This window comes from Phodopus roborovskii, unplaced genomic scaffold, assembly GCF_943737965.1.
Source record: "Phodopus roborovskii unplaced genomic scaffold, PHOROB, whole genome shotgun sequence".
Taxonomy (NCBI): Eukaryota; Metazoa; Chordata; class Mammalia; order Rodentia; family Cricetidae; genus Phodopus; species Phodopus roborovskii.
The window spans coordinates 4,860,561-4,887,737 of record NW_026126480.1 but is presented as its reverse complement, the minus strand read 5'-3'; the positions used below and the strand labels follow the sequence as shown (position 1 = coordinate 4,887,737).

The 27,177-nt window shown below is 37.4% G+C and overlaps 1 protein-coding gene across 2 annotated transcripts; it reads left to right on the top strand.

The window, feature by feature from the left end:
- Positions 1–1,230: 1,230 nt before the first annotated feature.
- Pcf11 (PCF11 cleavage and polyadenylation factor subunit) lies at positions 1,231–26,319 on the top strand. 2 transcript variants are annotated; one of them, XM_051192252.1, is made up of 16 exons: positions 1,231–1,948; positions 5,381–5,506; positions 7,107–7,295; positions 7,557–7,751; positions 8,900–10,017; positions 11,005–11,185; positions 11,286–11,376; positions 12,302–13,848; positions 17,002–17,101; positions 20,276–20,395; positions 20,849–20,954; positions 21,929–22,112; positions 22,993–23,148; positions 23,571–23,663; positions 24,076–24,111; positions 25,190–26,319. In XM_051192252.1, the coding sequence occupies exons 1-16, from the start codon at positions 1,232–1,234 to the stop codon at positions 25,403–25,405; spliced, it is 5,175 nt and encodes a 1,724-aa protein (XP_051048209.1). In that variant the 5' UTR covers position 1,231; the 3' UTR covers positions 25,406–26,319. The 2 variants fall into 2 exon arrangements, with proteins under 2 accessions (XP_051048209.1, XP_051048208.1); XM_051192251.1 differs by having other exon boundaries at positions 11,286–11,769.
- The last annotated feature ends 858 nt before the right edge of the window (positions 26,320–27,177 follow it).

The window sequence follows — 27,177 nt, the reverse complement described above, 5'->3', positions numbered from 1 at the left end:
TTTATGGTTTTGGTTTTGATTTTGGTTTGTTTTTTGAGACAGGGGTTCTCTGTATTGTTTTGGAGCCTGTCCTGGAACTAGCTCTGTAGACCAGGCTGGCCTCGAACTCACAGAGATCTGCCTGTCGCTGCCTCCTAAGTGCTGGAACTAAAGGCCTGCACCACCAATATCCAGTGTGGAAGTTGTTTGCTTTGTGTATCTTGAAAACAGATTATAGAAACCTAAGATATTTTCCCATATTTCTCAGAATCTGTATTGGTTGTTATTTTTTGGTTTTCAAGACAAGGTCTCAGTGTATCTTTGGCTGTCCTGGAACTCTCTCTGTAAACCAGGCTGGCCCCAAACTCACAGAGCCACCTGCCTCTGCCTCCTGAGTGCTGGGATTAAAGGCGTGTACCACCAACTCATGGCTGTTTATTTCTTTTGTTTTGAGACAGAATCTCTCTGCATCTCCCTAGTTTCCTGGAAAGCAGGCTGGCTTTGAACTAAGCGATCAGACTGCTTCTGCTTCCTGAGTTTGGGGATTAAATAAATGCATGTTTGGTTTTACAGACAAGGCCTTGCTATGTAGCACTGGCTGGGCTGGAACTTGACTGGCCTCGAATTCATAGAGTTCCACCTTCCTCTGCCTCCCAATGCTAGGCTTAAAGGACTGAGCTGCCAAGCAGGGCTCAGATACTGTATTTCTAAAACCATTTAGAAGTGTAGCAGAATAAGAGGTGAGATTTGTTAGGCTGGGGGCTGCGTGTCGCTGTTAATAATACCCTTCCAGAAATGTGACTTCCTCAAGAGATCTCCAACTCCTTGGGAGCGTCTTTCTCACACAGCACCTCTTAATAATATAAACACTTTTTCCTGGGGACTCAACTCCTGCAAGCCTGCCTACGTGCTTTTATGAGTGAAGCTGTGTGCAAGAGTTACTCCAGACTCGGTTCCGGGTAGGCCAGGTACCTCCGCCCTCATCTGAAAGCCTGAGGGACAGCTGGCCGGGCGAGCCCCGCCCAGGCTCTCGGGAGCACCTGGTCTGGCCTGGAGGCCTTGGCTGCTCCATCCCCCGCCCGCACCGCAGAGGCAGGCGGGAGGAAGGATGATTGACGGGGCCGCCCTGGGGTTGGAGGAGTGCAGAGGAGGGACGAAAGAGGCCTGGTGGAGCTTTCTCAAACTGGTTGGGCCGGTCCTCGGGAACAGCCGTCCTCTATTGGCTTCCCTGGGTGGGTTGTTATGGTAACAAATGACCGAACAGTCCCTTACGAATTGGCCAATGAGAACAGACCGTCCTCTGCACCGCGCCTCCGAGCGGGAGGTGTTGCGAAAGCCCAGTCGGACGGAGGAAGAAGGAGGCGCCTGGACGTCCTGCGGAGAGCCGGGGGCGGGGCCTGTGACACGCGCGGGCCAGCCAATCCCGCCTGGTGTTTCCAACGGCCCCGCCCCTTTACCGCACATTTCCCCTCCCCTAGCTCATTTCGCACGACGCAGCGGTTGGGAACACAGACATTTTCGGAGCTGGAGCCGCCACTGCCGCCGCCATTTTGTGTCTGTGGAGAAAGAAGCCCCGGCGGTGGCTGGAAGTGGACGGAGATTCCCCGTGAGGCTGCAGCGTTTCTTCCCCGAGGTTCCCCCTGGGTCGTCCCCCATTCCCCCTCCGCGGTCAGCATGTGGTGAAGCCGCAGCCGCCAGAGACCCGTCGGAAGGGAGGCGGGGTGTCGAGCGGCTTCAGCTTCGGCGGCGGCGGACCTCGGAGGGGGGCCGCGGCGCAATGTCAGAGCAGACGCCGGCCGAGGCCGGGGCTGCGGGGGCCCGGGAGGACGCCTGTCGGGATTATCAGTCGTCGCTGGAAGACCTGACCTTCAATAGCAAACCGCACATCAATATGCTGACCATTCTAGCCGAGGAGAACCTGCCCTTCGCCAAGGAGATCGTCTCTCTCATCGAGGCCCAAACCGCCAAGGTTTTTATACACCCCGCAGCCTCCTATTCTTCTAATACCCCTTGATTTTAGTGTCAGCCTCATCCCAGGTCTCGCTTCCATCCAAAGGGGGGCACGGAGTTCCTCCTCTCCAACCCCCGACTCGGGCTTGGTCTTTGGCCCTGGCTGGGAGCGTGGGCCTCTTTCGGGGAGGGAGCGGGGAGGATGCAGGGTGGAGCCCCGTTTCCGCTTACCAACTCCCTATTTAGGCCACCTCGGAGTACGTCCCCACGCTCGCACGCTTTGGGGACAGCTCTTTCGGATGGGGGAAGACTTAGAGGCAGTTTGTGGTTCGGGAGAGTAAGAGTTAAAACAAATCATCATAAGCCCCTGGGAAGGTGGGGAGGGGCTTTCCCTCAGTGTCTTTTTGGGAATTGTGCTCTGTGGGTTGGAAGGAGGTGAAGGGGGACCTGGGAGCGAGCTGTCTGGTGGGTTGGGTGTAGGGAATTGGCCCCGAGTGGAGCAGCGGCCTGTTAGCTCAACATGGCGCCTGCAAAGCACATGATGCGAAAGGGAAGAGAGGAGAATCCATTCCCTGCCAGCCAGGCAGCTGCTCACACCCGTCAGCCCCATTTTGGGGTGGGGGAATGTTAGCTTAAACTTTTATTCTCCTCTTGGAGGGTCTGATTTGCCTCCCAATGGTAGGGAAATTGGCCCGAGGTTTGGGTGTGGGGGATAGATCTTATCCAACCTGTAGGTTGAGAATTGCCCAGTGGGTAACAGATACTTGGAGTTTCTTTTGAAATTTCAGCCCCTCCTTTTCCTTTTCTCTTTTTTCCTCCCTTCCCTGATAGTGAAGTCTTGCTTTTCTTCACCCCTTGACCGAAGTGGTCCTTTTCACCACCTATTTCCCTCTGGTTTTCCTCTTCTGGATTCATGTGGGAGTGATATGTCATTTACGTAAAGTTACTGTTAAACTTAGTTATAAATGAGTCTTAACAGCTTCCCAATCAATTCGTTTTAAGTTACTTTTCAAGCTTGTACTTAAGGTTTAGTTTTTTTTCTAGTTGTTAGTGATTGCAGTTATCAGGATGAGCCTCCTTTTAGCAGAGTGAACCCCTTTTAAAAGGCCACTTTAACAGCAACCACCAATATATTGTTTAGAGACGGTTTCTGTCTAGTGTAAAACTGAGTGGTCTGACTAATAAATGGTTTTGAAATGTGTGACTGGTATTATAAAATTTGTGAATAAAACATATAAAATATGTATTTGTCTTATTTATTTACCTTTGTAAGGTGTAGAATCTGTTTCCAAGAATTTTTACTTACGTGGTTGTGTGTTTTAAACAAAAGTCTTTAAGTGACTTGGGTTCATTCTTCTTTAGGTCCATCCACTCTTTTGGGCAAATCAGTTCACAAGATACCCGGTTTCACGTGGTCGTTCCATACTTTAATTTAAAGAGGGGGAAAGGTTGTTATTTTTTTAAGGGCTCAACAAATTTATCATGTTCATTTGGACAGCTAAAATAAATCTCCATTCACTTTTTCCTGTTGAATGCCTGTGAAACAGCTGTTTTTGAAGTATGAGGCTTAAGAAGGAAATGCTCCTCATGCTCACCTTTTTGTTTGTTATCACATACATGTTGTCAGAGAAAATGTAGTTTTGTCTTGTTGAAGACTTACCATTAAATACCAAAGTTTTCAAACTATATTTTGGGTATTGGTATTCACAGCACCTAATATTTAGCAGCTCAGATTGCCACTCAAAGGAACCGCTTCCTTGCTGGTTTTTAAAGGATCTACAAAACTTGGAGAACTGAAAACTATGCAGAATATATTGACCACAAAAAAACTTGTATTTGTGTATTTCTTTACACAAAGTGGTGAAAATAGTATTTGCTGGTAAAAGACAGCTCAAAGTTTTGGGGCACATGCTTCCTGGTTTTTGTAAAGCCAGACTAAGCAAAAGTCACTTTGGGGAAAGAATCTTAACCTGGTTGGGGGTGAGGGGAGGGTTTGCTGTCATTCTGTAGCAACTGGCTTGGTTTTTGTGTTTCTGGAAGTGTATGCTTGTGTCCTTATTCTTTAGCATCTCAGCAGTACTAAACTAATGGACTCACACTTAATTTCACTCTTCCCATAAGATAGCAGTAGCAAAAAAATTACATAGGAGGACTTCCCTTGTACAATAACACACTAGTCTATTGAACAGATTGTGGTAAAAGAGCCCATTTCCTAAGTACAATAATTACTTAAATGGTATAAAACAAGACATAAGTGTGACGACCCAGCAATAAAGCCTTTGACATGTTGGTACTTAATAGTTTGTCCACCCACAGTGGCCATGTGGATCCTTTTATTAGCACCTAAGTTTTCAATACGGTCAATACAGAGTTATTCAAATGTTCTGTAGTCAACTTTGGTTGTAAAGGTGATAACAGAAGCAAGAGCATTTCCACACACTTGTCAGGGCAATTGGTTTTGTGAAAGCATGGCAGGAGTGTGAGCCTGCTCTAGCTACAGTAGCTATGGGTAAGTGTTCAGTCAGGTTCATATACATGTGGGGTGGGTAGTTGGGGATTCACTTAAGTTTTGTTTTCTGAAATATGGGTACTCCTGTGGAGTCAGTGAACAGCTTATATGGCATGTCTTAGTGCTCTTCAACAAGTCTGTGAACCTGCTGATGCTTTCTGGAAGCTTGCTGTGCCTTCTAAAAGTCTTCACCTGGGGCAACTTTACCTTGGAAGGGCTGGTACCTTTATCAGCATCACCACACTGGCTAAGCACAAATTTAGAATCCCTGGTTTGTGTATGTAAGAGGAGGAATATTTCGACGACAGTCCATGCTGTGAAGAAAATCTTCAGGACATCCAGGTTTCCAGTCAAGTTGAACCTGCCTTACATGACTCAGCGGCTCCTCTATCCAGTTTTTCTTGTATCAATAACAAGCTTGCATTTCTGCATGTTCATGTGCCAAGTTTTAAGTGTCTTGCCCTTGACTTCATATGTGAAGTGTGTTTAATTTCATTCATTTGGATTAGAGCAAAGTAATGATTTTATAGGTAACAAAGCTTCATAGACTTTAACATATAAAAATCACCCAGTGAAACCAGAATACTTTATCCAGTCAAGGCACAACATAAACACAAATATCAAAGCTGACACTTGGATACAGAAAATACTTTCCTTCTCTTTTTTTCACATGCCTTTTTATTACATGACCTGAAATTGAGTATTAAGTTCTAGATGTTATGGTTTTTCTTGATAATTCTGAGCTTTTTTTGTGCACAATTAAAAACATTGTAAGAAACAAGTACTTGATTGAACACGTAGGTTTAGAAAGTTAACATAATCAAAAGCATTTTGTACCAACAAAGCTAAAGGTCTATATTGTAGGTTTAAAAACACTTTTAAAAGTAATTCTTTGGTGGCAATTCATTATACTAAACTTCTCAGTTTCTTTTTATACTTTAGGCTCCTTCCTCAGAGAAGCTTCCAGTTATGTACCTTATGGATTCTATCGTGAAAAACGTTGGAAGAGAATATCTTACTGCCTTTACTAAAAATCTAGTTGCAACATTTATTTGTGTGTTTGAAAAGGTATATATATATATATACATATATATATTTAGAAAACGTGAATTTTTATGTGTTCCAGATTAAATAAATAACTTGTCTTGTGTTGGGTTTTCTTGGGTGGTGGAATGTTTCATTCTTCTGGATATTTATTGTCCAGTGCCTTTTCAAGGAAAGTGGCAAATGGTAGTTTTTATAGTAGGGCCTTAAAACAGATGCTGCTTAATCCATTGAAGATTCGAATATACTTTGATTAACTTTTAGAATTGTGTATTTTCAAAATGTGAGTATTGGTAATGTGAAGTTGTCTATAAAATATGGGCAAAACGTGACAGTTTCCAGAGTGTTTATAATATTTTTGTTTAAATGGCTAGTGCTGGGGAGTGGGAAGCATAACCCTCCAGTGTGCCTCAGTCTTTGGTTCCTATTTTTATTCTTCAAAATGCCCTTTGGACACTGTTTCGTTGTTAAAAGTGTGAAAGTTACAGGGACATGTGGATGGTGGAGCAGTTCATTGCTTTAGGTTATTATGGAAATACTTTTATTCTTCTCTAGTGCTTGGGAGAAATGCTTGTTAGTGTCCATAGCTAGAAATTATACATACTTGTGTGACATTGTACCTGGTAGTTTGGGTAATAGGAGGGGTTTTCTGAGGTAATTCTGACACTAAGCAGAAGGGCCCTTGAAGTATTTCGGTTTAAAGATTATTTTCTAACAACTTGTAGTTGATGCTATGTTTTACTAGATATACTTGTTATAGGACATACCTTAACTATTGTCTGAATGGTAGAATTAGGCTGTAAATTTTTTTCTCTTTTAATTAGTGGAAAATTCACATTAGCTCTTACTGGAATAGAAATAGTATGTAGAGGAATAGTTTGAAAAGCTGTATTTCAGATATCCCTAAGAAAATGTCAGCCACTATAAGAAGTAACTTAGGCTAACTTAACCTGGTTTCAATTTCAGTATGTTCTAATTATTTGGGGGTTATCATTTTTACTGAATCTAACCTTAATTTTATTACAGTTAATAATAATAATCTTCATTAAAGATGTGAATATAGGTAAAAAGACAGGTTAAAAAAACTTGTCTTACCAAGTACTGGCTTCTGTTTTCTAAAAATAGTTATATCCATTACAATATGAGCAGGCAACTTATATAATGCCCATCCTTGGCTAAGATCCTGTGAATTAAAATTGTGAGGGTAAAATTCTGCACCCAGATTTCATAGATAACAGTCATAGTGGTTAGATAATTTCATCTTTTTTGTATGTTACTGGCAAGTAATTTAAAAATTAGCCACCAGGTAAACCATTCTGGTTTTTATGTTTTTATCCAGTGAGTTTATTAGGAATATTATATCAAGTTCTACCATGTGAAAACTGTTTTTAAAAGTATAAAGAGTTGCTTGGTTTCTTGCTTGAAGTCTGTTAGATAAGTACTTTTCTGTTTTTTTTTTTTTTTGAGGAGTAATTTTATTAACTTTAATAATCAAATTCATTTTAATAAGTTTGATATTTATGTACAAATGGATACTATATATGAATTGGCAAGTAGCTTTATACTTAATGTACATACATTCTATAGTAACTTAACAAGCCAGAGAATTGTTCTCTTGTTCTAGGTGGATGAAAATACTAGAAAAAGTTTATTTAAATTACGTTCTACATGGGATGAAATATTCCCTTTGAAGAAACTTTATGCCTTGGATGTCAGAGTCAATTCATTAGATCCTGCTTGGCCTATTAAACCTCTGCCCCCTAATGTGAATACATCTAGCATCCATGTGAATCCCAAATTTTTAAATAAATCGGTAAGTATATGAATGGTGTATATGTTAATACAATTTGATTACCAAGTACAAACTTCTGTAAACTTTCTTAAAAGTAAAACTAGAATCCGTTACTATGTAACATTTGGGATTTTAAATGCCTAAGCATTTGTGTGAGTGTATACTCTTAAGAGTAATTGAATATTTGTGACTATGGATAATAGTAAGGTAAAGTTGATAATTTTTAATTGACCTTTAGCAGTTTTAGCTATATGTTTTGCTTAAAAATATTTTTTCTTATAGCCTGAGGAGCCTTCAACACCTGGCACAGTGGTCAGTTCCCCCAGTATTTCATCTCCTCCGATTGTACCTGATATACAAAAGAATCTTACCCAAGAACAACTAATAAGGCAACAGTTACTTGCAAAACAAAAACAGTTGTTAGAACTTCAGCAGAAAAAGCTGGAGCTTGAGTTAGAACAAGCTAAGGCACAACTGGTAAGTAGGGGAGATTCGATATTTAAGTCTTTAAGCATTCTAATAGGGAAATAGTTACTTTGATATGAATATTTTATTGATAATGTGTTTTTTCCTATTTTAAAAATTATGATATTAAGCCAACATTTTATAACCTTATTATAAGACACTTGGTTATGAACTGTACTCTGTTTATCAATATTTTCTACTAAATTGCTATTTCTGGAGGATGCAAATATATATATATATATATATTAGTTGGTATTGGGATCCCTATTATCACAATGAACTAGGATTGATGGCACAAGTCTCTAATCTACGCTTGGGAAAAAGAGGCAGGAGAATCAGAAATTCAAGATCATCCTTAGTCCCATAGCAAGTTTGAGGTCAGTCTGGCAGCATGTTTGAAAACATTAGGAAGACAAATATATACTCAATCTTACCAGGGTAGCACTGTAGTTTTATTTTACCATTGTCTTAATAGGGACTTAATATTTTAGTCCTAAGATGGTAAGTATATTGTGAATGTCTTCATGAACAAATCATGTTTCTAAAAGTCTACAAGAGTTAACAAAAATAGACACTCAAGAGTGTATTTACTTAGTAGTTTTTACTTAGCATCTAATTTTGAGATTGAGGTGTAGGAAGAGTTTTATAAGTTCATTAACATTTTGAGAGAAACCATTTTATGACGTTTATTAGAATCATCCTGTCTTTTGTGCAGAACAGTTGTTTATTATGCAATTGTTTTTGAGCCAGTCTGGTTTAGAATCTTGGATAGTTTTGAAGATTGATTGTATAGAAATTATATATTCTAAAATACAGAGTAAAGGGCTGGTAAGAACCAAGATCATTTGGGTGCTTGGACTCTTCATTATACATTAGAAGTATAGAATATTGCCATGTTTGGTGATGTATACTATGCCTTTAATTCCAGCACTGGGAACAAAAGATGGCAAACATCTGTGTAGTTCTAGGCCAGCCTGGGTTATATAGTGAGACTCTTATCCCCTTTCCCTTCCCTCCCAAAAAAGTGTGTAGTGTTCATGCAGTATTGAGCAAACAGATTTATTGAAAATCTTCTAATCTTGACTATAGTCTATATAATGACAAGGAAATAAAATAATCTTCATTGGTTATGCTATTAACATGAACATTTTGTATTTCAGGCAGTATCTCTTAGTGTTCAACAAGAGACAGCCAACTTGGGTCCTGGATCAGCACCGTCTAAATTACATGTTTCACAAATTCCTGCTATGACAGTTAAAACTCCCCATCAGGTTCCTGTGCAACCTGACAAAAGCCGACCCGGTCCATCTTTACAAATCCAGGACTTGAAAGGAACTAATCGAGATCCGCGTCTTAACAGGATGAGCCAACATTCTTCTCATGGCAAAGAACAGAGTCATAGGAAGGAATTTGTAATGAACACATTAAACCAGTCTGATACTAAAACTAGTAAAACTATGCCCTCTGAAAAACTAAATTCGTCCAAGCAAGAAAAAAGTAAATCAAGTGAAAGAATAGCTAAGAAAGAACTTGACCAGTTAGATTCTAAATCTAAATCTAAATCTAAATCACCATCACCTTTGAAAAACAAATTATCCCACCCAAAAGACTTGAAAAATCAAGAATCCGAAAGTATGAGATTGTCTGATATGAACAAGAGAGATCCACGATTAAAAAAACATCTTCAGGATAAAGCTGAAGGTAAAGATGAAGATGTAAAAGAAAAGAGAAAAAGTGCAGAAAAAAAGGATAAAGAGGAGCATATGAAATCATCTGAACACAGACTGATTGGAAGTAGAAGTAAAATCATAAATGGCATTGTCCAAAAACAGGACATGGTTACAGAAGAATTAGAAAAACAAGGGACAAAACCAGGGAGATCAAGTACTCGAAAGCGATCAAGATCGAGGTCACCAAAGTCTCGGTCACCAATTATACATTCCCCAAAGAGAAGAGATAGGCGGTCACCCAAACGAAGGCAAAGAAGTATGTCTCCAACTTTGGCCCCCAAAGGTGGAAAGATGCGTCAGTCAGGACTTAAACAATCACATATGGAAGAGTTCCCACCACCTTCCAGGGAAGAAAGGAATGTTAAGAGAAGTACTAAGCAGGATGTTCGAGATCCTAGACGACTGAAAAAGATGGATGAGGAACGACCACAAGATACTTCAAGTCAACATTCTATGAAGTCAGGTGCTGAACCAAAGGAAAATATGGAGAGTTGGCCAAGTTCCAAGTCTGCTAAAAGATGGAAATCTGGTTGGGAAGAAAATAAAAGGTATGTTGCTGATGTTTTTGATAAAATACAAAATTTATGGTTTTTATTATGATGTTTTTACTTTAGTAAGGTAAAGTTCCCACACAATATGTCAGGCTAGCCTGAACGGACTCAGTAGCACAGGCTGGCTTAGATGTCATGGCAGTTTTCCTATCTTAGTCTCCTGAATTCTGAAATTATAGGTATGATCCATTATTCCTGGATTTAGAATATAAAGTTTAATTTAAACATCAGAATATACAAATTGAGGCTGGGTGGTGGTGGCAGCACATTCCTTTAACCCCCAGCACTCGGGAGACGGAGGCAGACAGATCTCTGTGAGTTTGAGGCTGGCCTGGTCTACAAGAGCTAGTTCCAGAACAACCTCCAGAGCCTCAGAGAAACCCTGTCTCAAAAACAAAACAAAACAACAAAAAAAGAAGATAATTGAATGTTACAATTTTTCTAGTTGTGAAAAATAACCCAGTGAGTTAAATACCTTCTATTACATAGAGGACATGAAAGTTTAGATATGCTGTTCATCTACTTGAGGTTGTATGTTTATATGCAATTATCAGTTTCTTGGTTTTTATTTTTGTTTTTAATTGGCTTTGGTGGGGCCTAGCTCTTTAGCCCCTCCTGTCATGGAAAATGCTAGCTAGCTCATTCTGTCCTTGGATTCATGATTCTATTCCATCAGCTTGTTTTTTTTTTTTTTTTGATGGGGTGAGTATGGGAGTGAGGTGGGCATGGTATTGCTGTTGCTGCTCCTAGGGGTCAAACCTGGGACTTTGCACGTACCAGACAACCAACCCCTCTCCCCCCAATCAAATCTTCAACCTATAAAATTAGAATTCTTACTCTGTTTGGCTTACTTTTTCAAGTTTTTCAGAACAATTTTATGTACCTATTTTATTTAACCAGATCCTTACAGCATCGTTAAGTACAGCTTGGGAATTTTGTTTTTTAAATAAATGCTTTGAAGTAATATTGCTCTTGTGGTTTCAGCTTACAACAGGGTGATGACCATAGTAAACCTCCTCATCTAAGGCATAGGGAAAGCTGGTCAAGCACTAAAGGAATATTGTCACCTCGAACCCCAAAGCAGCAACATCGATTAAGTGTAGATGCCAATCTTCAGATTCCTAAAGAGTTAACCCTTGCAAGCAAAAGAGAATTACTTCAAAAGGTAGTGACTGATTAATCTCATGTAATCTTTTTTTTTTGTTCAGGTTTTTGTATTTTTTAATATTTATAATATTTCATTTCATTTTATCATCTCTATGCAGACGAGTGAACGTTTAGCTTCTGGTGAAATTACACAGGATGAGTTCCTTGTTGTTGTGCATCAAATTCGACAGCTATTTCAGTATCAAGAAGGTAAACATAGATGCAATGTACGGGATAGTCCTACAGAAGAAAATAAAGGTGGATTAAAAAAGAAACCTCTCTTATCTGATGCTGAATTAACCTACTATGAACATAAAGCAAAACTGAAAAGGACACAGGTTCAGCATTCATTTCCAAGACTTGATCTCTTAGATCCTGATATTTTTGACTACCCTTTGACTGATGCCTTGTTGTCTGGAATAGAATGTGAGCCATCCAAAAGTAAACATGCAAGTAGGAATAGTGGAGCACAGTTTGACAGAAAAGAACAATTTAGTGAAAGAGCAAGACGTCTTTCTCCTATATCTGGGAGTCGTACTTATGCTGAGAATCTTTCACCCCATGAGGGCCGGAGAAGACATGACGAGCAAGTCTCTGCTAAAGGTAGAACAAGTTAAATGAGATTATGCCTATTGAATCACACAGCAGTGAAGGGAAAAATGAACAAGCTAAGTGGGGCTGGATCTTATCACTGTTCAGACTTCTTTGTGTGTGTGTATTTCTGTTTTGTTGCCTTTCCCTCACTTTCCCATGGAAAGGGAAGGGACCTAATTTTATAAGGTCAGTTATATCAGGTACTTTACTAGGTTTTTATTTTTTATATATTTAATGTGCTTAAATCTTCACAAAACCAAGGAAGTACTTATTATCCTAATTTTACAAGTAGGAAACAAAACTAAGATGTTAAGTAACTTGCTCTGAAAGTCAAATGTACCTTGACAGGATGGGAAATTTTTTAACCCTAGGTATATCTAAATCAAAAGGGCATCTTCTTAACCTACTGTTGCTGTCTGTCTCTTCCCTACCCTTTAAGGTAGTGAGATATATCTTTGGATAAGTTTTTAAGTAACTATAAAAATAATAATTTGATGTAAATTCAATTTTAGTAAAAATGTATATTTTCCTTTTTTAAAAGGTGTACGTGAGGAGCAGAGATCTCCATTCAATGATCGTTTTCCACTTAAGCGACCTAGATATGAAGATTCAGATAAACCATTTGTAGATGGCCCAGCCTCAAGATTTGCTGGCCTTGATACAAATCAGCGGCTTACAGCTTTAGCTGAAGACCGACCACTATTTGATGGACCTGGTAGGCCATCTGTGACGAGAGATGGCCCAGGCAAGATGATTTTTGAAGGACCTAATAAATTAAGCCCTAGAATTGATGGACCTCCTACACCAGGTTCTCTTCGGTTTGATGGGTCACCAGGACAAATGGGGGGAGGAGGCCCTATGAGATTTGAAGGACCACAAGGTCAGTTAGGAGGTGGGTGCCCTTTGAGATTTGAAGGTCCTCCAGGACCAGTGGGAACACCTCTCAGGTTTGAAGGGCCAATTGGTCAAGGAGGAGGAGGTGGTTTTCGATTTGAAAGTTCACCTAGTCTGAGGTTTGAGGGATCTGCAGGTGGTTTGCGATTTGAAGGACCAGGGGGTCAGCCTGTGGGTGGTCTCAGGTTTGAAGGACATCGTGGTCAACCTGTGGGTGGTCTGAGGTTTGATGGACCTCATGGACAGCCTGTGGGCAGTCTTAGATTTGATAACCCTAGAGGTCAGCCTGTAGGTGGACTTAGATTTGAGGGGGGTCATGGTCCCTCAGGGGCTGCTATTAGGTTTGATGGGCCTCATGGTCAGCCAGGTGGTGGTATCAGATTTGAGGGCCCTTTGTTACAGCAAGGAGTTGGAATGAGGTTTGAGGGTCCCCATGGTCAGTCTGTAGCTGGTCTGAGATTTGAAGGACATAATCAACTTAGGTTTGAGGGACCACATGGTCAACCAGGGGTTGGGATGAGGTTTGAAGGACCTATAGTTCAACAAGGAGGTGGAATGAGGTTTGAGGGTCCTGTACCAGGAGGTGGCCTGAGAATTGAAGGGCCTCTGGGTCAAGGTGGTCCTAGATTTGAAGGTTGTCATTCTTTAAGGTTTGATGGACAGCCAGGTCAGCCATCACTCTTGCCAAGATTTGATGGATTACATGGTCAGCCAGGTCCTAGATTTGAAAGAACTGGTCAGCCAGGTCCACAGAGATTTGATGGGCCACCTGGACAGCAGGTTCAACCAAGGTTTGATGGTGTACCTCAAAGATTTGATGGACCACAACACCAGCAAGCATCAAGGTTTGATATTCCTCTTGGTCTACAAGGCACCCGATTTGACAATCATCCTTCACAAAGGCTTGAATCGGTATCTTTCAATCAGACTGGCCCATATAATGATCCACCTGGCAATGCTTTTAATGTTCCATCTCAAGGACTACAGTTCCAAAGACATGAACAAATATTTGATACACCTCAAGGACCAAATTTTAATGGACCTCATGGCCCTGGAAACCAGAATTTCCCAAATCCCCTTAATAGAGCTTCAGGACATTATTTTGATGAAAAGAATCTTCAGAGTTCTCAGTTTGGAAACTTTGGCAATTTACCTACTCCGATGCCAGTAGGAAATATTCAGGCGTCTCAGCAGGTAAGCTATTTTAGTTATCTTAAAATTATGTGGTAATTATATTTAGGTGAGTAAATTTATCTTTGAGACAGTTGTATAGTTCAGGCTACTGTCAAATTCTCTGTATAGTCAAGGTTGAGTTAACTTTTTAAATTTTCTAGTATTTGGGAAAAGTTTTCAGAGTGTACCTTACCTTGTAAGTTATTAATGTACTTCTGACACCAGTATATTAGGGAAGTGGGATGAGAGTTGTTTTGGGGATTGATATTTGCCATTCTTCCAAGACACTTAGCCATTGCAGTCTTCCCCTTTATATCATCCTTTCCTCTCAGTGTATATGTACACTTGCTTTGTTTTAAAAAGATGGTATTTTAATTTATGTGTGTGTGTGCCTGTCTTTGTGTGTGCAGCTGCCTGCAGAGGCCAGGCACAGGACATTGGAACCCTGTGGGCTGCCTTCTGTGAAGGCAGAGAACTGAACTCAGGTCCCCTGGAAGAGTAGAGCAGGAAGTACTTCAAACCACTGAGCCATCTCTCGAGCCCTTATTTTATTATTATTATTTTGTTGTTATTTTATTATTATTATTTTGTTGTGACATGGTCTCATTTAGCTTTGACTTGGTATTGAGCTCTGTATCAGAGGGTGACTTTGAACCTGATTCTCCTGTTTCCATCCATGGCGTGCTGGGATTATAGGCATGCTCATTGTTTCCAATGCTGAGGATTCTTTGTGACTGCTACTGAACTATTTTTTTTACTTAAAAAAAAGACTGCATTTTTATTTTGTATGTATGTTTATTGGTGTGCATGTGACATGGTGAGCTTGTGGAAGTCAGAGGAAAAGTTATGGTACTCAATTCTTTTCTACCCATGTGGGTACCAACATCACCAAGCCCTCTTTATCAGTGAGCCATCTTGCTGGCCTTACTGACCTTCTTTTGTTTAATCCTTTTTTTTTTTTTTTTTTTTTTTTAAAGAAATCACTAGAGCTGATTTTCTTAGACTTTTTTTTTTTGACCAAAGTTTTCCTTAGTCTTAGATAAGAAATGAAGTTGTACATACTGTTAAAATTTTTTATTTTCTATTTTCACCACTTTTTTAGTGAACTGTAGTTGCATACAGTGGCTTGATACTAATGTCAACAAAGCCAACTTGTTGCCTTCTTCTAAATATATTGTAGTCATATCAGTGTGTACAGTCATCTATTTTCTTGTGCATTCTTTTTGGTTTTTTAGAAAAATCTTATTTGTAGATCAAGCTAGCTGGAGCTTACTATGTAGTGCAGGTTGTCCTTGAATTGTCTTTTGTTTTTCCAGACAGGTATCTCTGTGTAGTCCTGGCTGTCCTGGAACTTGGCTTGGTAGACCAGGCTGCCCTTGAACTCACAGAAATCTGCCTGCCTCTGCCTCTTGAGCACAGGAAATAAAGGTGTGTGCCACAACCAGCTGGTACATACTTTGTTTTTGAGACCTGGGTCCCAACTATGTAGTCCAGGCTGACTTTAACTCGGAGAGATCTGCCTGCTTCTGTCTCCCAAGTGCTGGGATTAAAGTTAAATGCCACCACACCCAGCTTTTGCATACATTTAAAAATTTATATTACAGTAGTCTTAAAGCAATGGGTTTACAATATATTTTCAATCAGTTGATTCCTGACTACTTTTATTTGCTTGTCAAAATTACCCTTGGTTAAATTTACTTCTTTTCCAGTAGCTGATACTTTACTAGGGCAAATTCATTTTATAGTAATTGGATTGCATTGAAAAAGATGTAAAATAAGAATCTTTAAAGCATATTCTAAATTTTATTGCAAGTTTTCTGTTCATTTCCAGTAATTTAGATTAAAAAAAAAAAAACAGTAGTCCTGCCTGTTAAATAAGTTTTGTATTTCCTTAAAAGAAATACTATTATTACCATATGTTGTATAAGTGTGTTTTGTTTAATTTTTTTCTGTGTGTTATTTTGTGTGTATGTTGTTTAGACTATTGAGGAGTCACATGGAGAGTGAACAAGATTTATTAACGAATATTTATGTGACTAAATCCCAAACATCAAATTTGTATGTTTGTACAGTATTTACTTCATAACATTGTAATCTTTATCTTTTATGGTTCTGGAGCTCGAACTCGGATTCTTAGCAGATGATGTACCTGTAAGCCATATTTAGGCCTGCAGTTTTTTTTTTTTTTTTTAATATTTTTAGGTAGGGTCTTAACTCTGTGGTCTAGGCTGCCCCAGAACTTGAAACTTTATATAGTCTAAGCTGGCCTCAAACTCAAGACAGTTGACCTGTATTTCCTCTGACCTGTCTTAACCTCTCAAGTGTTGGGATTACCAGTGCGAGTTATTCCCAGCAGGGTTTTTTTTGTTGTTGTTGATGATGTTTTGCTTGTAATTCTCTTTGACTTTTGTAATCTACTTTTAACTCAGCTATAACCTTAACCAAAAATGATGGCAAAGCAGGATAACTTCTTGAAGTTCACATCGCTGCATAAAACAGTTTTTCTTGCTTTTTTCAAGATATAGTCTTGTTAGCATAGCTCAGGATATCCTTAAATTTTCAGTCTTCCTGCCTCAGCTCCCAAGTCACCAGTCCTGGGATTATTATAGTTATGTTCCATCATACCTGGCTGAAACATTTTTGACTGGGAAAAGGCCAAGGTTAGAAATTCTGGCTTCAGCTTTATGAACTAGCCCCTATGATTGTGTAAAGGTTTAATCTCTGGATGCCTGTTCTATTTGTAAAATAAGGAAAAAGCACCCCCAAGGTAAAGTGACTTGTATAGCATAGGATCACAAAGCTAGTTTGTGGGTACCTTATATTTGCATGGTTTCTTTATACATTTAAGGAAGTCTCTTTCCTGCCCCCCCCTGTCTCCCCCCCCCTCCTTAGGGTTTCTGTATGTAGGTCTGGCTGTCCTGGAACTCTCTTGTAGACCAGTGGCCTTTAACTCAAGGGTCCTCCCTCTACCTCTTGAGTGCTAGGAACCATGTCTGTCTCTTTTAAAGGATAGGAGAAGGTATAGTTTATGGAAGTAAACCAGTTGTTATTTTCTAAATCTTTATTATCACAGACCTTGGACCTTAGGGCATTTGTGAAAATTTTTATGTGATTAGAATGTTAAAATTTTATTTGTAGAAAGAATATTCTTAAAATTAATATTTATCTTTAAAGGTTCTGACTGGTGTTGCTCAGCCAGTAGCGTTTGGCCAAGGACAACAATTTTTACCAGTTCCTCCACAGAATCCTGGAGCTTTTATTCAAAATCCTTCAGGTATGTCCTTCTATTTCTGAACTGTGATTATTTTCAAAAGACAGTTAACTTTTGTTTTGTTCAATAGCTATTGGTGTAGAAAATGGCATGTTTGTGTTCAAGTTAAATTTAATCTGGTTTAAGAATTTTTATCATCTGAGTTTATATTGTTTGACAGATGGTCATGTAAACCTCATTTTACAGCTAGAGATGATTAGGCTGGCCATATAGACCATCAGGGAAGGAAATCTGTTGAATTGAGGCTGATAATTGAATTGAGGAATGATAATTTTGTTGTGATAGGCTGTTTATCATTTAGGAAATGATAAACTATAGAAATTTTAGTTAATATTTGTAGCTTTTCTGAGTGTGTGTGTGTTACCCATTAAACATTAATACTGGGGGATACAATATCATAAGATGATTTATTTACAAGTTTTTGCTGGGTGTACAAATAGAAAAAAAATAAAAACAAAAAACTAATTTCTTAGCCAGGTAACCTGATAGGTATTTTTGTTACTTCAGAGTGAGTTGTAACTAATCATGACTTTTAAAATTGATCTTACTTTGTGGTAAATGGGAAAAAAAATTTGTGTGTGTGTGTATACATATATTTGTGATACTTGTTTTAATTTCTAAATGATAAGGCCTGGGGATATAATATAGCTCAATGTTAAAGCACACCACTTAGCTAGTATGAATGAAGGCCTGGGTTCAAGCCCAAGTACCATCAAACAAAGCAAAACAAAACAAACATTTCTTAGCTTTTCCAAATATATATATTTTTGGAGCTAAAGTATGGTTTTTGGTGATAGCTCACTTGCACAGCATGTACAAAGCCCAAGTACCCCTTTTCACAAACAAAAACATCCCAAACTAAAAATACAACCCCCAAAACAAAACAGCAAACTCCCTCCAAACAAATGGTACCTTTAACATAGTATTGTTACTGACTTCACACATTTTTAAAGAATTTTTTATAACTTACAAACTAGGCAGATTTTAATGAAACTATATTTTATGAAGTAGTTCTTAAAATTGTGTCAGTTTGAACTTAATATGTATTTTAATTTCTAGATGGACAATTAGGATTAGCTAGTCCTTCCCTTCTCCCATTGCATAGTTGTGGTTGGGCCAGGCATAAACAAGTGTTGTTCCTGTTGTTTAGGTTATTTTCCTCTGTTGAAAAAAGAGATACAGTATCAGTATTTCTTGGGATTTTTTTCTTAAAAGAAAGTAAAATAAGATGTGCAAAAGTACTTTGTAACTTTTAAATGCCAAATGAATAACAAATTTGTTGTGGATAGGAGGATGGTTTAGAATTTAAAAATGATGCATTTTGCCCTTGTAGAGGGCTCAGGTTCAGTTCAGTTCCTAGTTCCCATAATTAGGCCTGTAGTATCACTAGTGTCACTTCAGTTTCAGGGAGATGCAGTGCCTCTGGCCTCTGTGACCATTTACACTGCAGTACACATATGCAAATAAAATAAGTAAAATTCATGAGAAAAAGTTTTTTATATTGAGGTTGGTGTCTGACGTGAGTAAAAGCTACAGCTTTTCTTCTGGTTTTCAGAATGTTGGGTTATACATATAACCAAGAGAAAACAATGTTGCAGAGGAAATGTTTTGTTCCCTTGGGTTGGGAATGTATTTTTCTTAAGTTTTTTCAAGCAGCTGTCTTTCAAGTTCCCTTAATATTCTTTAAAGTAGAAAATGCCCTTTCCTTTTAGTTTTATTCTTGGTCATTTGCTGCATGAAAGACGTTATGCTAGGAGGAATTTATAGTAAGGTTTATCCTTAAAAGAACTTTTAAGTGTGGCAAATACGCTACTTCCTCCCCTTGAATATTATATATTGTGCCAAATAATACCTAATTGTTTTACAAATAGTATTTATCTAAATCTCATATCAGCCTTAGGCAGGAACTATTATTCTTTTATAAGTAGTAGAAATTTAGGCAACAATAAGCAAGTAAGTAGATCATGTTTCATAATTAGCAAGTAGATCTTTTTTTGCCAGTATCAGAAGTTAGTATCATATTTTTATCACTGCTGAACTTGGATACTTCCAACCAAGTAAATAGCTAATTGGCCTTCTTAGACATATAAATAGCTCATTCTAATGGAATACAAATGTTGAACTAGTACGTAAATGCTATTATAATTGATTAATTATTGAGGTGGACTTATTCCTGTATTCAGATATTTGAGTAGACAGCTAAATACATATATATTTATAAAAGTCCTGTGATGGGCATATATAATGGTTAATGGTTATGGTTATGGATACAAATTGATTCTGCCATTAAGTCGAATGGAGGTATAGACAGATGGATAGCAGTGGTAAACATTAAAAATTTATTTTATTATGAAATAGGGTTTCACTAGGCTGGCTTGCAACTTGCTGTGTACACTAGGCTGGCCTCAAATTAACAGATCTGCCTGCCTCTGCATCCTTATTACTGGGATTAAGGGATGCATCAACATGCTTGAAAATACACTTTCTTGTAAAAAGATTTTACTTATTTATTATGTATTATTTATTATGTACATGGTGTTATGCCTACCAGATCTTATTATAGATGGTTGTGAGCCACCATGCGGTTGCTGGGAATTGAACTCAGGTTCTTTGGAAGAGCAACCAATGCTCTTAGCCTCTGATCCATTTCACCAGCCCCCTGATAAATACACTTTTGTAGAACCCAAATCTAGGGCTGTCAAGAGTGCTAGGCTAGGCAGTTACTCTACTGCTGAGCTGCTGTCCTGTTTTTACAGTTGAGTTGAAGGGTTAATTATTAGAATAGTACTAGCAAAATAATGGGGTTGGATTAAGGAGAAGACTGTTGTTGCCTTATTCAAATTGTTAAAGCCTTGGTAAAGTTGAAAGTGCTTAGCAATGGTTTGAATATATAGCGTTTCTCTGTGTAAAGTGACAAGTAATATTTTTTAAAATAAGTACATATAACTGTGTTAAATATTTATAAATATGTATTACATATCCTATATATAATATACTGTTTTTAGTATTTATCCTGGAATTTTTTTTTGAAGTAATGATTTGTCGGTCAAAAAGAACTTGAGCCATCAATTAAAAAGATTTATTGTTGGAATATTTTGAAAAAAGCTTCAATGTTGAAAAAATGCTTAATATGAATGTTTATGTTCATTTTAAGAATGTTACTGTTTTCTTTAAAAGGCGGTCTTCCTAAGGCATATCCTGATAATCATCTCAGTCAGGTGGATGTAAATGAATTGTTTTCAAAACTGCTAAAAACAGGAATTCTCAAATTGTCACAGCCTGATTCAGCTACAGCACGTGAGTATGATTTTGTACTTCATAACACCAAGCTTAATTTAGAGATATATTATAGGGTATAATAAGTTTTGGTAAATTTCTATACTTGAGAAATTGAATTGCTATAGCTTTTAGGCATGTGGAATGTTTTGAAAATCAAATGTAATTGGGTTACAGGGAAATTTTAACAGTTTCTAAAGATTGAGCTATCCTCATGGTCCAAGGTTGTTTTAGTTAACATTGCTGCAAATGTTATGTGCTCATTTTTAGTAGTCAATGTATATTAGCTTGGGGTTTGCAGTAATTTGAATGTAAAGGAAACAAACTTTTAAGAAATTCATTAGGTTCCTTGGCCAATAAACTTTGTACCAAATGTCCTTAATACCAGATAGACTTCTGTATAGGCTTGTAAGCAGTGTTGCTCTAAAGAACACAGGGAATGTAGTATTGAGAAATTTATCTTCTCAACTGCAGAAGTAAATGAGGCTGTTGCTCAGCCTCCCCCTGAAGAAGAGGAGGATCAGAATGAAGATCAAGATGTTCCAGATCTTACTAACTTTACAATTGAAGAATTGAAGCAGTATGTGATGTTTTTAAATTTATTCTTAATGTGCATGTGTTTTTGTTACATGTATAATGTGTCTGTGTAAGAGTGGAGGTACATGCATGACACGGTGTTTTGTGCAGGTTAGAGGGTGGCGTTTTGGGAGTTGGTTCTCCTTCCACCGTGGATTCTCACACCATCCAGCTTGTGTGATGTATATCTTCATCCTGTGAGCTATCACACTGGTCTTTTAATCTTAGAGTTAATTATTTAGATAACAGTGGTTTGAGTCCTCCCCTCTTAAGTATATCTGCTGCTCAAGTTTAAATATTAGGCACTAATAATTATTCATGTATTTATTTTCTTTCTTTTTTTGAGTTGTCTCTTTAGCCTAAGCTGGCCTTGAACTCTTGAGTGTTGGAATTAAGAGTAAGAGCCATCATGCTCTACTTTCAGATAGCAAGGAAAAAATGTAAATGAATAAAAATGTAAACATTAGGGGCTGGAGAGATGGCTCAGTGGTTTAGAGCACATACTACTTTTCTAAAGTCCCTGAGTTGATTCCAAGCACCCACATCAGGTGGTTTATAACCTGCATCTCCAGTTTCATAGGATCTGATATCTCTAGCCTCCATGGGCACCTACACCCATGTGCATATATACAGGTATATGCACATAGACAGACGTACATAAACAGTAAAAACAATAAATCTTTAAAAATATAATTTTCTACTTTTAATGCATATTATTACTTAGAGCTTTTAACTATTCTTTAAATGGAATAGAACATTAGAACTATTCAGAACATTAAAATTGTAGGGAGGTGAAATTTCTTGCCATTTATATGAAAGTAGGTTCCATGTTTCTTCACATTTAACCAGAGTTAGAAAGGGTCAGTGACATACTCAGTCTTTCTGGTTTGATTCCTGTTATGGAAAACTTAAGTATTTACAATTTGTTTTTAACCATTGTCATGTTTCAAAATTGAAAGACTTTCTTTTTCAAAACAGACGTTATGACAGTGTTATAAACCGGCTGTACACTGGGATTCAGTGTTACTCTTGTGGAATGAGGTTTACAACATCCCAGACAGATGTTTATGCAGATCACTTGGACTGGCATTATCGGCAAAATAGGAGTGAGAAAGATGTTAGCAGAAAAGTCACTCATAGACGTTGGTACTACAGTTTAACAGTAAGTAATCCATGTTTCTGAGTTACCTAGATGTCAGTTATATTCTGAACTATAAGTTTAAGTAATTGCTGAAGTTAACATAAGTAATCTGAGTAAAATTTGATCCATGGACTATAGTTGTTTTAGATTTATTATTTTGTGTGTGAGCATCTTGGCTGTACCTCCAGCTCCATGGGCTCTGACATCTCTAGCTTCCTTGGGCACTGCACCCATGTGCACACACAGATAACACATTAAAAACAAATCTTTAAAAAAATATAAATTTCTAATTTTTCCTTAGTACTAAGAACATTTAACTATTTTTAAACTGAAGTAGAACATGTTTATGTGTTGTGCACTATATACATGCAGTTCTTGAGGAGGCCAAAAAGAGGGTGTTGGAACCCTTGGAACTGGATATAACAGATGGTCATGAACTACTATGTTGGTGCTGAGAACTGAATCCTGGTACTACAAGAACAACAAATGATCTTAATCACTGAGTCATCTTTCCAGTTCTAAAGTAAATTTAAATGAAAAATTATACATGAAGTTTATCTAGTGATACTTGTAGAGTTAATAGTAAATTAACATTAAGATCTCAGTCATACCCTGGTTTGTTGGCATATGCCTGTGATAGTACTTGGGAGGCTAAAGGAGGAGAATTGCCAATAGGCCAAGCATTGCTCCATGGTTGAAGGCCAGTTTGGGCTACACATTGTGAGACCCTGTCACCAAAAAAAATCAAAAAGATTATAGGGCTTTAAAAAAGTATGTTAAAGTAAAATCAGAGCATATTGTATGAAAACGTATCCTTAATTTTAAATGGATTATAGTGAAGATAAAGCAGTAAAAGCTTGAACATTAATGAACATAATCCTTTACATCAATTCTTTTTAAGGACTGGATAGAATTTGAAGAAATAGCTGATTTGGAAGAACGTGCAAAAAGCCAGTTCTTTGAAAAGGTTCATGAAGAGGTTGTCCTCAAAACTCAGGAGGCTGCTAAAGAAAAGGAGTTCCAGAGTGTACCTGCTGGACCAGCTGGAGCAGTTGAGGTAATAGAATGTTGACTGAATTTCCTGGCAGTGTTCCTCACTTCCTTTACACATTTATGTCTTCACACAAGCTTGGTAGCACAGAGGATCAGGTGTTCAAGCCAGGCCCAGCATATAGAATTGGATGCTAGTCTGGGTTATGTAAGATGTTGTTAGCAAATATAAAAGGACGACGACTTAGCTTTTATCTTAAAAACAAAAACTCAAAAAAACAATTGTGGCTGTTTCATGACCAATTTGGGTGAGATGCCATCAGTGACTAATAATTATGAAATGTTAACATTTGATGTGGAAAGTTGGCACAAGCCATAAAACTTCATTGTTTATTGGACATTGCTTAACATTGTATATTTCTTACTCAACTTGAAAGGTTTTTATTTTAATGGACAATGTACATTTCATTTTATATGATTCTGTTTTAGAGTTGTGAAATCTGTCAAGAACAATTTGAACAGTACTGGGATGAAGAGGAGGAGGAATGGCACTTAAAAAATGCTATTAGAGTAGACGGAAAGGTAATTTCCAGTTATTTATAAGTAATTGTTAAGTTTTGTTAGAGTAAACTCACCATTCTGAAGATGATTCATAATCTTCCTGGGTTTTGGTCAGTAAAAATGGACTTTAAGGTCAGAATGTTTCCTTGGTAGGTATCCTAGCAACTATATGGTTCTATATAGTAGGTCATTTGAGTGACACTAGACTCAGAAGTAGATTTTTGCCTAACTGCACTGCATTTCACCATTAAAAGTCAAGCTTAAAAATATCAGTTTTCATGTTCTTTAAGTTAGGTAAGTTTAAAAATTTGTGGGTTTTTTTTTTTTTTTAAACCAAATGATTTTTATTATCCTTTGATTTAAAATGTAAAGAAAAAAAATCACTTCAGAATAATATATTAGAAATGAACATGCATGCTGTTTTTTTCTTCAGATTTATCATCCATCGTGTTATGAAGATTATCAAAATGTAAGTTCTTTTTGGATATTGTATGTATTTATTCACAACAGTAAATTTTATTTTAATCTTCATAGAGCTTTCTAAAAATAAGTTTATTCATTAAGTATTGGCATTAGATCTATCACTGAAAAGTAGATAAAATTTGAAGTACTGTTTTTTATTTGCTTTTATTAAGAGTCAAACTCTTAATTTTTATTCGACTACCAGAGAAATGTTGAAAACTAAGTCACAATGGCAACAAATTTATGGAGCTCTGGGAAGAATTTATTAAATTTTTAAATGTATTATCTAGTCACCTAATAGAGGAATCCTTTAAAATTTATTGTTAGGTATAAGCCTTTAATCCTAAAACTTAAGACGCAGAAGTAGAAGATCTTTTGAAATTGAGGCCAGCCGGTCTACATAGCGAGCTACTGGATAACCACATAGAGACTGTCTTTAAGCTTAAAAAAAATATCAAAAGTGTGTCTGCAGTCATGTATTTGAATGCTAGTGGCACATGTTTTTTTTTTTTTTTTTTTTAAGATTATACCAGGCTATTTGGTCTGACCAATTCCCAGGGATTCTCTTGTATATCTAAATTTTATGTGTGCTAGAAATTTGAACTCATGTCATTAATACATGGGAAGCACTTTCATCCATCGAGTTGTCTCCCAAGCTCTAGTAATATATTTTAAGTGATGACATATAAAATTGTAAACATACTAGCCTATAGCCTTAGAAATTTAAATTGTTGTATTTGTAGCTTGACATTTCTAAATCAGTGGAACATGTTGACTTGATGTGGGGTTTGATAGGTTAATATATATTTAGATCACTAGAAGATTAGTGTTTCCTGAGGTAAGTTTTAAGAAATTCTCAAGAATATTTAAAATTCATATATACACAATCAAAGTTTGTATAGGGTTGTCCTCTGTAACAATTAAATACTGAAGCCTGTCCAACTTATGTTAATGACCAGTGTCATGAGCTTATGGGAAGCAAGCATTATAGTTGAATGTGTTTGTCTGAACTAAGGGTCTTATAAAACTGTTACTTAATATGATTTGAAGATTCATTAGTACTTATAGGGATTTTCATTTTGTAGACATCTTCTTTTGATTGTACACCATCTCCCAGCAAGACACCAGTTGAAAACCCTTTGAACATTATGTTGAACATTGTCAAAAACGAATTGCAAGAACCCTGTGAAAGTCCCCAAGTTAAGGAAGAGCAAATTGATGCCCCACCAGCTTGTTCGGAAGAAACTGTAGCAACACCCACTGAAATTAAAACAGAAAATGACACAGTTGAGTCAGTTTAAATAAAATGAGAAAGGTATGGTTTTCTTTTTTTAACAAAAGCTGCTGTTGGATCTAGAAGGTGAAGAATTTTTTATGTATATATAGACATATATCTATATAAATTGTCTAGCTGAGGCAGGGCCTTCAGCTATCATTTGGTTAATAAATACATTTTAGTATTTGCATTTACTACTGCCTGCACAGTTTCAGGTGCTTGTTGTGTGAAAGTTCTGTAGATGAGTGCAAATTTAACAAAATGAAATTGTATGTGTAAAAATGTACGATTTTCACTTGTGAACTGTAAATTATAAATAAAAAATATTTTTGCTATCCATGGAGTGTAATATTTATGCACACCATCAAATAAAGACAGTGTTTCCATACTTTTATTGGGTAAGAATGGAACTGAAACAGCAACCTTAATGTGAGATGGTTTTTTTCTAGTAGCTTCCCAGGACCTAAAGCAAAGTTCAAACTTAAGTTTTTCTCAATAGAAAAGCCAGATTTAAAAAAAGAGAAAAAAAAACAAAAAAAAAAAAAAAAACAAAAACAAAAACAAAAAACCAGAAACAATTAGGACATATGTGCTTACATATAGATATGTATCTCCAGCTAGAATTGTCCACCTGTCCTTTTTTTGAAAGTACGTAATGAAACTGTAATGCCTATTCTTGAACTCGGACACTGATGCCATCAAGCAATTAACAAATATATTTAAGTACTAAAAGTGATTTTTTTTTTTTAAAGAAACTATTTTTCAAATTGTCAATTTAATGCAGATGAGCATATTTCTATTTTAAGTTACAGGGACTCTGTGTAAGAATGTTCATATGAAAAAACATGGTTAACTTTTTCCTTTGTTGGTTTTGATTGAATTAGATGGATACCATGAGATGTTAATATTCATACATGTAATAAATTGAATGATGAAGAATCTTCGTTTGTATTTCTTGATTTTAGATTGTGGGACCCTTTTTCATGTGTTTTAAAACATGAGTGCAATGCCAGCTATAAGCCACATTCTCAGATATATTTTTCCCGTTTACAGAAGATAGGGACATAGTGCATGCACAATATTAAGACTTGTAATGTTTTGTGGTGGGAATTGACATACTTCATGTGATTTCTTTGGCTATAGCACCAAAGGCTACTCTAGTTTATGAGTACAATTTAGCCACTCCAAAAGTACAGTGTAAAACCTGGTTTTGTCTTACTCTATAACCAAGACAGATAAAACTACCAAACTATTGGAGAATTATTAAGGAATAGTCTATAGCAGTGGTTTTAAGAGTAAATGCACATAGACAGGATTATCACTGGAAAGTTAAGTTTGAATGTTACTTTTTAATCTCTGGGTTTCATGCCTATATGTATATCTGTCTATCATCTGTATACCTGGTGCTCAAGGAGGCTAGAAGAAGGCATTAGATCCCTTGGGACGTGAGTTCCACCCACTTGTGTGGATACTAGGATCCAGACTGGGTTTTTTCCAAGAGCATCCTGTGCACGCTCTTTAGTTATTTACTTTACAGACATTGGCATTTGCCTGCATGTCTGTATGGAGGAGTCAGATCCCCTAGAAGATCTGTTGCAGACAGCTGTGAGCTACCATGTGGGTGCTGGGAATTGAACCTGGGTTCTGTGTTAGAGTGGCCAGTGCTCCTAACTGCTGAGCCATCTCTCCAGCTCCCCAGCCTGTGCTCTTAAACTGTTTTGCCCTCTCTTTACCCCTTATTTTTTCAAAAACTTAGATATGGCTAAACTACAGTAATCTTTAAGAGACTAAAAAGGC